This window comes from Lactuca saligna, chromosome 4 (assembly GCF_052625555.1).
Source record: "Lactuca saligna cultivar CGN05327 chromosome 4, ASM5262555v1, whole genome shotgun sequence".
In the NCBI taxonomy this organism is placed as follows: domain Eukaryota; kingdom Viridiplantae; phylum Streptophyta; class Magnoliopsida; order Asterales; family Asteraceae; genus Lactuca; species Lactuca saligna.
Genome location: NC_136420.1, coordinates 94,253,685 through 94,267,059, shown reverse-complemented (window position 1 = coordinate 94,267,059; position 13,375 = coordinate 94,253,685). Strand labels below are relative to the sequence as shown.

The following is a 13,375-nucleotide window of genomic DNA, read 5'->3' as shown; positions in this document are numbered from 1 at the left end:
AACAAGTATTGGAGTTCTATTTGAACCTCCAACACTGCTAGATACATTTAAAGAGTAAGTTTGTGTCATATTTCCTTAGATTTTGAAAAGAGATGAGCTAAGTGGTATAGAAGGCCTTTTAAATCAGACTTTTTTCTTTTGAAAGCGATTTATGCTTTTAAAGAAGATTAAAAAGCAAGCATTATGACTCTGATACCAATTGTTGAGAGAAAAACTTAAGCTGATATATTGATTTGTGGAAATGTAAGTTAATATCAATGGATCTTTTGATAAGCTCATCAATAAAGAAATATGTGGAATGATATGGAAGTATACAACAACAGGATTAATCAGTAAACATAAACAAGTAATAACATTTAGTTGAATCGTAACAAGGTTTGCATTCAAACACGAGTTGGTAAATAATGAGCAACATAAGCAGGAGATAATCAAGATAACGAAGACTTGTATTCAATAAGGATTATACAATAAAAGTCTGAGAAGTGGTGAATATATCGATCAACGTGATCATTTATTTATAATAAAACTGGGTACATGATAAATAATAGAATACTCCTAAGTCAGGTGGCCATGCTTGTCACGTCTGTTCTGACAAAGCTCATCTAACACACAGTATCAGAAAAGGTGAACATTTTTTTTTGACATTTCAGCATACAAAAGACAAAACGTAATCTTCTTCGGGTCAACATCCTTCACTACGGTATTCCAAGTCTTCAGTATTGATCTTCAAAATTCTTCGATACCAATCCAAGAACAAGAGCTCTACTGCAATTAACAAAAAAAGTCTTCGGTACTTCAATACACTCCATAGTTGTCGAGGGTTACTTCATGCATCAACAAATACCATTCTTAAATCTTATTTAAATGCAATATGTAACCCTTCAATGACAATAAGAAAAAAAAAAAAAACAACTAAAATGGATCACCTTATAATAACCCTCTTTGAAGAGGATATTTTTGACTCCTGTTCATTATCACTAAAACTAGAAAAGAACTTATACAGCTATCAAAGTATACTATGTAGGTGAACCAAAACAAATTGTAGACAATAAAAAACAAACATGTTTTTTTTTCGGGTGGGGGATTTGGTGAATGCCTCAAGTTACATATGTATAGATAATATATCATGGGGATTTGGTGTATACCTAAAGTTACATACATATAGATGATATATCATGGAGTTTAGATCCAATAAAAAACCGACATCCAAATTATATGGTCATCATCCTATAATTGTCGAAGTTAGACCGATTCCGTACACTTTATAACTTCTCTTCACAGCTATCATGCATCCAATGTTTCATATTTCTTATCTAAAAGAACACAATAAACCACTTCTTATATATAATGAGTTGTAGTGAGTTATCGGCCACTCATACTTACATTGATCCCTTCATTTTGGACAAATTAAAACATTTAGACAACTAAATATAATAATATTTTCAACAAGTTTAATGTTTTAAAAACTCAATTTGTTCAAGCTTAGATAAACTGCGAATAATCACAAGTCCCCAAAACATTCAAGTTGTTTCGTTCTTCAAAAGGCAAAGTGTTCATAGGTATCATAACAAAGTGTTAATTTCCCCATAGTCAGGGTCTTCTAAAAGTCCTCTACTCCATAAGCCTCAATCCTCATTCGACCACACATCAAAATAGGTTGGACAATGGAATCCTATAATGACTTATCCAAGGTTGATTCATTTAGAGTAAGGGATAACAATTCACATACTTGAATCCATCCTTCCAAAATAGTTTTATAACAGTTTAATGCTTTGTTTTCAAATCAATATACTAAGAGTTTATTCTATTTCCCAAATAGGATACACGGGAATCAAATCATATGTGAAATGAAAATCATGCAACTAACCAAAGCCATGTCAATCTCAATAAGTCCAAACTCACAACAATAAATAGGAAATGGATAATTGGGGGAACTCTCCTCAAGTTACTTCGGTCTCCTAACTTTATATTCTATAGGAAGAAGACATTATATTATTCTATGTTTGATTAAGTGGGTTTCCCACCAATAACTTGACCGCTCAATTCTCTCATATCATAGTATAAATGCATGTATGCAAAAGTAGGATGCCAAAACCACTTTTTAAACATTTATTAGCTTTTTTCTATCAAAAAAATTCCAAAAACTTGTTTGTATGAATGCAACGAGTATACACGTATGAACAATTAGCAAACAAGTCAAATAAAATAACTTTTAAAATATGGAAAGTAGTAAGCAGGGATGTGTGCTCCTGATAACTCACTTTAATTATTAGCTTCCTACAATCACGTCTTCTTCAATGGTGAACTTCTTTCAATCACTCCCTATAAGAATTAAAGGTCTATTACTATAATGCCCAAAATACCTTTAGTCTTAGAACCTTTATCAATTTCTTAGGTTATCATCTATTAGACATTAAAGAGACTCTAACAATCATAATTGAGCCAAAACAGGAAGTCAAACAACAACTAACATATATGTTGTGCATGGCAGACACACCGAAAGGGTTGTGGGAACGCACCATGCCCGTGTTGTAGGTTAACCATTCCTTCTTTTGTTTTAACTTATAAATCCCAAACCACATATTAAACCACTAAGATATTAAGTACAACAATTGATCTACTATAAAAGGACACCAAAACCATTATGTTAGTCATTAAACAATATCATTTATCTCGACTTAACTTAATAATAAAAATGAAACTTGGTTAATGGAATAAGTGCTAAATGTGCATAATGACTAAATGGTATAACCTTATACTTCATATACTCAATTCAACTCAATCTAACATAAATGAAATGAATAATATACTTCCTAAATATTTAATGATAATATTAAGCTCAATTTTTTCTCTTATTCCTTATTTAATTCCTACTTTGCCATTTTGTCCCAACAATCACTAGAATCACAAACTAATGAGGCGATTCCTAATGCTACATCAATCCATACTTATGGATGTCCTTTACATTTTTAAACTCACTAAATCAGTTGTAATCCCAAATGAGCATTCCAAAACAAGATTAATCCAAATAATACTTGATTCTACCATTTTCATAAGTTTGGGCATCCATGGATGATTTTTGCATCAAAACATCAATAATGGTAATAGAACCACCTAGAGAGTAATCCAATACCAACAACATCATAATAATAGGAAACTATGGTTTTAGGGGATTTCCAGTTCAAACCCAAATCCACCATGGGATGTTAGACTTGAGTTGTAAATGAAAATAATCAACATAAACTTTTTACAAATCAAAAACCCTAGCCTTAATACGAGATAAAAATCGGATATAACCTCATACTCATCTATGGATTTCAAATTTCTACAACAAAGAAAAGCAAATATACCTTGAAACCCTTAAGTTCCTTCGCAACTTGAACCAAATTAACCAAAAAAGCTTGAAACTGAATCATAGGGCTTGCTCAAGAAGAAATCATCATTCCACAACCCTTAAGTTCCTTCACAACTTGAACCAAATAAACCAAAAGAGCTTGAGACTGAATCATAAGGCTTGCTCAAGAAGAAATCGTCATTCCACAACCCTTTCCCTCTCTCAATAGATTTCCATTTGTTGAAATTAAGAGAGTGAAGCTCTTATTTTCGACCTTTTCAATTTCCACCCTAAATTTATGTTTTTAACAAAAATAACCCAAACCTCTAATATATGGGACATAACTTAGAGAGTTATCATTTTACCTCCTTTTCCACCCATAATGTGACTTATGAGGTCTAAAGCCATCCAAATGGATTAAATTTCGGTCAAGCTCAACTTTGTTGGTATTACACTTTTAAACCCTAAATTTTGAATTTATTGAATAATGACCCTATATCTTCAATTTTTTATTTCTATCAATCCAAAATGTTAGTTTTTATTGTTTTTAGATTATTTTATTTTATTTTATTTATTATTATTATTATTATATTTTTTTGAAAAAAAAATTTAACCACAAATTTAAGATGTTACATTACCTTCCCATCAGGACGATTTCGTCCTCGAAATCCCGACTTCCGAGAATAAATGGGGATATCTTTTCTTCATCTCCGATTCAGTCTCATAGGTAAGATTTGATCATGTTGTGTGCTTCCATTTGATAAGTACCAAGTTAAGCATCCTCCTTCTCAGCTTCTTGGTCTTCTTATCCATGATGGCTTCAGGTTCTTTACTTATCGTTTCTTCTCATCCACTCGAATTTCTTCAATAGAGAAGAGTTCCACCTTATCGCCAAGTCATTTCCTCAAATAGTACACATGGAACACATCATGTATTCATTTTACTTTGTTTGGCAACTCGAGGCGGTAAGCTTGCTTTCCAATACATTCCAACACATCCAACGGTCCAATATATCGTGGTACTACTAGATAATAGTTCCACCTTATTGTCATGCCATTTCTACGAGTACTATTAGGTATGAATGTAATGATTTACATTCGCCTTTCTAAACTAGGTCTATTTTTTAACTTGGTTTTAATCTTAATGTTTTAAGAGATATGACATATTCTAATCGTTGGGTTTATTTCACCATTGGAGAAAACCATTAAATGACGCCAAAGAATGCAAAGCAACACTACTAAAAGGAAACTTTAGGGAAAACTTTACACCAAGTTGTATTTGTATAGGGGAAAACATATAAACCGATGGATATTATTGGTGAACTTTGGGGTCGGGTTGTAAGTTTTAATATGCTGTTGTCTTTTATGTATTTTGCGATTTTAATCAAACGAAACGATAGTAAAGAGTGATTGTTTGGTTTATGTAGTATTTGTTTTCTCTTTTAATCTCCTCCACACAAGTTTGTCAAAAAAAAATCCTTAAACGCACCAAGTATGTGGGCCTACCATTATCCACCCATCTCTTCATGGTTAACTCGTACTATTTAACAAATAAAATTTTTAACCAATAATAGAGAGAGAGAGAAACTTAAAAATATATGGATAAGAGTACAATATTTATTTTATTTCTGTAAGGTATTAAACGCGAAACAAAATCAAATGATAGGGGTGGTCCATGTTAAAAAAAACTAATAAAAAAAACTAATGACAAAATATGTAAATTATCCAAACTATAGGGGACTATTTGTGTAATTTACTGTAATAATAATAAAAATAAAATAATAATAATAATGAATTTGTATGACACGTATTTTATTAATCCCCGGGTTTAATATTTTCGAGGATTAAACAAACATATAAAGTATGACTAGAAGTTTGTGTATAAAAAATTTATAAATTAATAATTTAAATACGAGAATTTATTGAGGCGTGCTCACACGTTACAAAATACAAATTAGTGTAATGAAAAGTTATATATTACAACTTAAAAGTATTTGCCAAAGATCTTTAGAGTATTTTAGCTTTAATGTTCTTTAGGAAAAAAAAAATTGAATTAAAGAAAAAAAAAATATTTTAAAGCTAATTCAATGAGTTTTTAATGTTTTTATCAGTTAATTTTATATAATTTTAATGAATTTAAAAGCTTTTATCTATTTTTGTCGAATATTTATGTACAAATCAACTATTCTTATTAAAGAAATCCATCAACTAATAAATTCGAAATTAAAAAGTTTATACATCTTCATAAGCTTTGAATCACAACGAACAGACTTTTCCTACAACATAATTCATAGTTTGAACTACTTCTAGCAAAAACAATAATAAACTTTAATAATAACAACCAAAATCATAAACATGATAGGCTCTAACCTTCAAACAAATCTTTCTTTTTTACTTAATAAACTTAATACATAAAGCACTTAATCCAAACACATGTATATATTACCACATCACATGATGGCACATGCACCCGTGTTTTCATCACTAAAAGCCGTAGTGTACCGAACTTCAGTCGAACTCGCACGTTCCAAATGACGGCCCCCTGGATCTTGATCATACCGCACGTACCCAGCTGGTGCCTTCCTGTCATACACACCCTGAGCATATGGGTGGGCCACCACGTCATATGGTACATAGGGCCACAACTCAACCTTTTTACCAGTTCGGTGAGCCACACGCGCCACAACCTTATGTGGCTCAACATAACCCGTGACTGTGAGCTTATGTTGTTTTGGTTCAATGTTTATTGATGTTACACCTTTCATTCCTTCAACGGACCTACGCACCTTCCTTTCACATCCTTCACAGTCAATCTTTACTTTAATCTCGACTGTCTGTATATCATAACATCGTACATTCATTTATTTGTATTACAGTGTATATATATATATATATATATATATATATATATATATATATATATATATATATATATATATATATATACCGAAAATAATGCATATTGTCGTAATTAATAATCTTTACGATAAAAAAAGTTTGAAAGTACAATGAATAAATAAATAAATAATGATATCGACTAAATATTTATTTATGCAACAATGTTTCTTATAATATCATTTTATCCTATTGACGTGAGTAAAAACTTTATACAACTCTTTTATTTGTATCGTATCAACTTTTATAACTTTTTTTTTTACATAAATATAAATACATATATATTCTAAAAATTGTCTCTACTCATATATCAATGATTGCTTTATGAACATGAGATATTTTGATTACTTTTTGAAATTAAAATTGGTGACAGATGTTATGTCATTTTTACTAGAGTTGAAGGGCCTACTTGATATCAAAATATCTAAGAGTTGTTGGGGCACTGTAGTACCCAAAACAAATAATTAAAATCTCTTCAATAATGCAACGACTTTCAAAAATTAACTTCATGTTAATCATTACTATACGTTAATAATTAAGCTACTTTAGATATTATTCAAAACCCATAAGATTGCATTTCCCAATTGCTTGAGTGGATATTCTTAAAAAAAGCAAGTGGGAAATCGCTCATAAGATCGATTTTTTAACAATAAGTTTGTGATAAAAAGTTTACCGATTTTATTGTACAAATGGATAAAAAAATATATGTAACTATAAAAATTGATATAATGATAATAAACTGAAACATTATTATATAAATTCATAGAAATATTCAGTTGTCAAATAAATTAATAAAGAAATTTGAGTTTCCCGTGTAAGGTATTTGCAAGTTGAACCATTCTCTGTCACTTTCCTCTGATTTTCATGAACCCTAATAAGCTCTGAAAACAGTCAGAGTATCTATTCGTACAACTCGCACTGCATTAGTTACAAATCAATAATAAACAACAGTTCTACTACTTTTGAACTCCAAATGCTACATACACTTGAGATTCGATTACTAACACGATAAAGCATATTGTAACATCGAAGTGTGCATTGGTGTGTTCATTTTTTTTATCAGATCCTTAAAATATCTCAAAAGGGGAACAACAACCGCATGATTTTTGTTCATAGAAACTTGAAGAATGACTGGATCGAAATCCGAAAAGGAAGTAGCAAATGAAGCTCGTAAGAATTTGTGAAAAAAAATTACCTGTAATTGTTTGCGATTTTTGTGGTTATGATGACTTCCACCTGAGCAATCGAACATGTTAGAGAGATGATCTAGAGCCCCCATTTTTTTTTTTTTTTTCTCTTTGTAGATTATGAGTTACAAGAAGATGATTCTGATAATTAACCCTTGTCTGAATTTTATAAAGGGTCATTAGTTTCTTATTGCCCCTTGTACTTCTTTCACTCTAGATGTTTAAGTACCTAAACTTTAAAGCATATGCACTAAAGTTCTTTTTTCTTAATGAATAATTTTTAGGCTATACGTTAATGATGCAAGTTATTTTGAGACGTGCGAACTTGAAGAATTTGAGAACTACTAATCAAAACATTATTTTTCAAAATAAAACCATATATATTAACAAAATACAGCGTCTAAGCCCTATGTAGGTTTAAAAAAAAAAGTTTTGATGTTTTTTTTTTTTTGAAAAATGTTCATATATATGCACTGTATATGCATGTATGCACATATGTGTCTGTAGTCAATATGACTCTTGATACATGCATGCATATATGCGTCCGCAATCCATATGACTGTTGATGCATGTGTCTGTAATCCATATGACTGTTGATTCATATGCGTTCGCACTCCATATAACTGCTGACACGTAGTTTTCAACTGTTGGTGCATAGTTCACAAGTTTTCATACATTTTTTAGTTCTCACAATAGCTCAACCCATACATTAATACATTATATTAGCACCACATCTCAGCGACGTCCAAAGTGTGCGTTAGTGCGCAGTAGGAATTGTTGGATTATGTGTCTAAGCCAATAATTAAACTAGTATAAGCTTAAATTATTAGCAAAGTCCTTTTAAGTTGCCTTCAAACCTAGTAATTGACTAGAATGTTTTTTGGAGAGAGAGACTAATTTATTTATTTATTATGTAACGTCTGGTTTCTGGTATGTCTTTATTTTATTATTTATTCAAATTATAAGAGCAACTCGATGAGTTGGAAGCCCTAAACTCGTCGAGTAGAGATTATAAGGGCCGCGTAAATAGGTGACTTACTCGACGAGTTGAGATGCATCAACTCAACGAGTAGACTGGTAGAGATGAAACCCTAATTTCCAGGGTTTTGCACCTTATTTAAAGGACTTAATCTTCCATCACCAACCCCTCATCAGCCTCCCTAAACCCTAAATCGTATTGTGAGCTCCTTGCTGAGAAACTAGAGGTTTTGAGTAGATTTTTGTGTGTTTTTGTGCTTGGTAAAGGACTTGGAAGAGCTAGAAGGTCATTGAGCCTGAGGGGAAGCATTAGATCTAGGATCTCATCCATCTTTGGCAACTTTCTCAAGTAAAAAGTCCCAAACTTGATGTTTAATAGCTTAGATCTCTCTTAGTTTTGTTTTATAGATATTTTTGACCCCATTGTTGGACTATGATAAACCTTTATAGTTGTGACGCTAAAAACTGTTGGGTTTTGAGCATTCTAACACTCCTAAGTGTACATGCAACCCTAAATACCTTGGATCTATGTTTTCTCTATTATACATACAAATATGAACTTTCCAAGGTATTCATCCTAACTAGCATAATAACATGATTCATATGAATATATCAAGTTAGAATTACATACCTCTTTGATGTAGAAAGTCTTCATGAAGCTTGAGTGCCTAGTGCCCCGAGTGTGACACCTCAAATGGTTCACACAACACCAAATACACTTGGAATAACTTGAGAGAAACTTGAACACTCCTTGAAATCGTTTAGCCCTCACACTCACACATAGTGCATGATTTCTTGAGCCATGGGATTCTTTTATATGGTGGCTATTAGGGTTACACCATGTAACTCATGACTTTACCCATTCCTTATGCTCCATGGATTTTAACCTCCATGGAGTATCCATGGGTCAGCCCATGGACTTAGTCCAACATAAGGAATCTTGGATCACAAGACCACATATATAAGAATGAATGATTTACACAATCAACCCATATATGTAATTAGTCTTCTTTTGATCACTTAATTAATTCCAATTAATTCTTGATCAATACTAATTAAATAACCTTATTAATATATTAGAACTTATAATATATTAACAAACCTTAAGTGTTATTTCTCTCATTTTAGTCTATTCAAATACATGATGCCATGCAACCCAAATGGACCATGCCGTGTCAGGTCAAATCTTACCAATTATAGTTATGGACTTAGACATTAATCCAACAAAAACTTCCATTCTCAGTGTTATTTAGTCCTTAGATTCATAAAAGAGGTCCTAAACCCATTCATGCTCAAGAAAAGACCATATCCATAGAAGTGGGTGTTGGATAAGGTGTCTAAGTCCATAACTATATTTGGTATGTACTTGACCTGATTTGGCATGGTCCATTTGGGTTGCATGGCATCGTAACAATTGGATAGACAAAATGAGAAAAAGGAAACTTATGATTTGTTAATATATTATAAGAACTAATATATTAATATGAAATCCTATTATTTAATTAGTATTGATCAAGAATTAATTTGGAATTAATTTTGTGATCAAAAGAGACTAATTAAATTTATGGGGATTGATTTGGTAAATCATTCATTCTTATATAGTAGGCTTATGATCCATGATTCATTAGATTGGGCTAGGACTCATAGGGTGGTCCATGCATGCTCCATGAAGTTTAAAACCCATGGATCATGGAGGAAATGAAAAGTCATGCACATTAGGGTTTGCATGGTGTAACTGTAACACCGTAAATTTCAAAACAAAATTTTCAAATTTATATAAAACATAATTCATTTAATATTCAGAAAACAACCATATTTAATCATTCAATCCAAGTAATACAAAATCCTAAGATCTCAAAATCATAAACCCCATGCGTGTGTACTGATCAAGTCGGCGCCTTCCTGCGGTCGTCACTAGTACCTGAAACAAATAACATCAAACACTGTAAGCACAAAGCTTAGTGAGTTCCCAAAAATACCACATATAACACATATTAGCCACTCGAGGCTATAACTTTGTGGGTCTGTGCACCCAAACTCTGTGAACCCTCAGGTTCTAACTCTGTGAACCTTCCGGTTCTAACTCTGTAAACATGCACATGATAAATCACATAGAAATAATGCAGTACAACACATAACATACATAGCATACAAATACTCTGTCACATAACTCTGGTTACCGACTCAAGGTAAAGTATAGTGAGAAGACTCACCTTGCTTATCTCGGTAATTCATAAATCCCTGAAATCACTAGTGCTCGATCTTCCGAGCTATAGTCCTCCTATAACACAATACATCTCTAATTAACACTTTCCCAACTAAGGTTGACTATCCCTTAACAAGTCAACATAGGTCAACACTGGTCAATGGTCAACGGTCAACTTTGACCGGACTCGGCGAGTGCACTATAGCGACTCGGCGAGTCTAAGCGCATACACTGATTTCCCTGGGATCCTCTCTTGACACATCGAGTATTCACCTAACTCAACAAGTTCCACCTGGCATGAGTTGTGGGGCCACCACGACTCAACTCGCCGAGTCTCAAGAACAACTCGGCGAGTCCCAGCTTGACTCAGTCCACCTGTCAACCCACTCTGACTCTCCCTGACTCACTGAGTCAAACCCTCAACTCGTCAAGACCACTCGTTGTGTGGTGCTGGGCAATATTCATGCTACTCGCCGAGTCTGCTCTTCGGACTCGGCGAGTCCATGCCATGCAATGACTCAAACTCACTCCTAAGGTCAGATCCGATCCACTAACTCATAGATCCAGTCCTTCCAAGCTTATTTAACACGTAAAGTCGCTATCTTGATGTACATACAACATCTATATGACCATATATGATGATTTAGTCCCAAATACCACAACTCAAGGTCATAATCTCCATTGTTCTTCATAAATCTTGATGAGTGAGGCTCTCTGGACCTCTATGGATCCAGATCCAAAGCCTCAACATTAGAAAGGGACTATTTGGCATCAAATCAACCCAACAAAGGCCACAAGAAACCCTAAATCCAAATATACTTCACAAAACAGAAGATGAGCTGAAATAATACCTCAATGTCGAAGATCCGAGCTTCAAATCCACAGTATAGCAATCTCCTATGCTTCCTCTTGGTTATGACCTCCTTCTCTTTGCTAAATAACACCACAAAGGTCAAGAATGGCTTCCTTTCTCTCTCAAAACGCTCAAGCACTCTAGGGTTTCTCTCTATGGATTGGTGAGCACAAATGACGGCCATAAGGCCCTTTAAATAGGTCTCAAACCCCGGGGATTAGGGTTTCATTACACAGCGTGGACTCTCCGAGTCCAGACGCAAACCCGCGTCCAAAACCGCGATCCTACTCGGCGAGTTTGAGCTCCAACTCGGCGAGTCCACTCACAATTTCCAAAAATAAGCCAATAATAAATACCTGGAAATTCCGGGCTGTTACAATTCTCCCCCACTAAAACTAGACTTCGCCCTCGAAGTCTCACTCTGCAAATAACTCCGGATGCTGCTCTCGCATCTCACGCTCCGGTTCCCACGTCATCTCGGACCCCTTCCGATGCTGCCACTGAACCAAAACCAAAGGTGCCTCCTTGTTCCTCAGAACTTTGATTTTTCGATCTCTGATGGCCACTGGTCTCTCAGCATAATTCAGGCTCGCATCCACCTGAATATTCTCTAATGGAACCACTGCCGACTCATCGGCTATACACTTCCGCAATTGCGACACATGGAAAGTGTCGTGAATCTGCCCCAATTCTGCTGGCAAATCCAAACGATAGGCTACCCTGCCTACCCTCGCGACTACCCGAAATGGTCCGATATATCAGGGCCCCAACTTGCCCCTCTTCCTGAATCGGATCAATCCCTTCCAGGGAGATAGCGTCAGGAGCACAAAATCACCGACCTAGAACTCAATTTCGGACCGGCGTCTGTCCGTATAACTCTTCTGTCGACTCTGTGCAGTCAGTAACCTCTGTCTGACCTGATGGATCTGCTCTATCGTCTGAAGCACTATCTTAGTGTTGCCCATAACGCGCTGCCCGACTTCTCCCTGGCAAATGGGGGTCCGACACTTCCTCCCGTACAACAGCTCAAAGGGTGGCATACTGATGCTCGAATGATGGCTGTTGTTGTAAGAAAACTCGACCAAAGGCAAATACGTATCCCAACTTCCCCCGAAATCCAATACACATGCTCGTAGCATGTCCTCGAGTGACTGAATCGTCCGCTCACTCTGTCCGTCAGTCTGGGGGTGATATGCGGTACTAAAATGCAGCCTAGTACCCAACTCCTCATGAAACTTCTTCCAGAATCTAGAAGTGAAACACACATCCCGGTCTGAGACAATCGAGATCGGCACCCCATGCCGAGATACCACTTCCCTCACATATATCTCTACCAACTTCTCTGCGGAAGAACTGTCGCTGATCGCAAGGAAGTGAGCGCTCTTTGTAAACCTGTCCACAATCACCCAAATTGCATCAACTCCCCGAGCAGTCCTTGGCAATTTGGTGATGAAATCCATGGTGATCTGTTCCCACTTCCATTCGGGAACCTCCAACGGCTGTAACTTACCATGCGTTTTCGGCCTTAACCTTACGGCAGGTTAATCACTTCTCAACGAGCCACGCAACATCCCTCTTCATACAGGGCCACCAATACTCCCTCCTCAAATCCAAATACATCTTAGTGGCCCCAGGGTGGATCGAGAATTTCGACCGATGAGCCTCTTCCATCAAAATCTCGCATGCGTACCTCCCACGAACGGTACCCAAATACGCCCCTGAAAAGTCATAAGCCCCCAACCATCAGTAACGAATTCCGATACCAACCCAACAACTCGCTCTATCTTCTGGTTTTCCGACCTCACTACCTCAGCATGTGCTCCTCGAATGGTGTCCAACACCGGAGTCATCACGGTCAATCGCAAACATACATCTCGCAACGGGGCGCTCTCCACCCAGCGACTCAGGGTGTCGGCTACCACA

At 35.3% G+C, this 13,375-nt stretch overlaps 1 protein-coding gene across 1 annotated transcript; it reads right to left on the bottom strand.

Annotated features, from left to right (window-relative positions):
• Window positions 1-5,704: 5,704 nt before the first annotated feature.
• Window positions 5,705-7,566, bottom strand: LOC145042411 (heavy metal-associated isoprenylated plant protein 26-like). Its single transcript, XM_078990825.1, has 2 exons — window positions 7,424-7,566; window positions 5,705-6,167 (listed from the first exon to the last, which is right to left on the bottom strand). The coding sequence occupies exons 1-2, from the start codon at window positions 7,505-7,507 to the stop codon at window positions 5,784-5,786; spliced, it is 468 nt and encodes a 155-aa protein (XP_078846951.1). The 5' UTR covers window positions 7,508-7,566; the 3' UTR covers window positions 5,705-5,783.
• Window positions 7,567-13,375: the final 5,809 nt, after the last annotated feature.

Coding starts and splice junctions, on each gene's coding strand:
- LOC145042411 (XM_078990825.1), bottom strand. CDS start 7,507: ATGGGGGCTCTAGATCATCTCTCTAACATGTTCGATTGCTCAGGTGGA. Junction 6,168..7,423: donor AAAATCGCAAACAATTACAG/GTAATTTTTTTT, acceptor TATGATATACAG/ACAGTCGAGATTAAAGTAAA.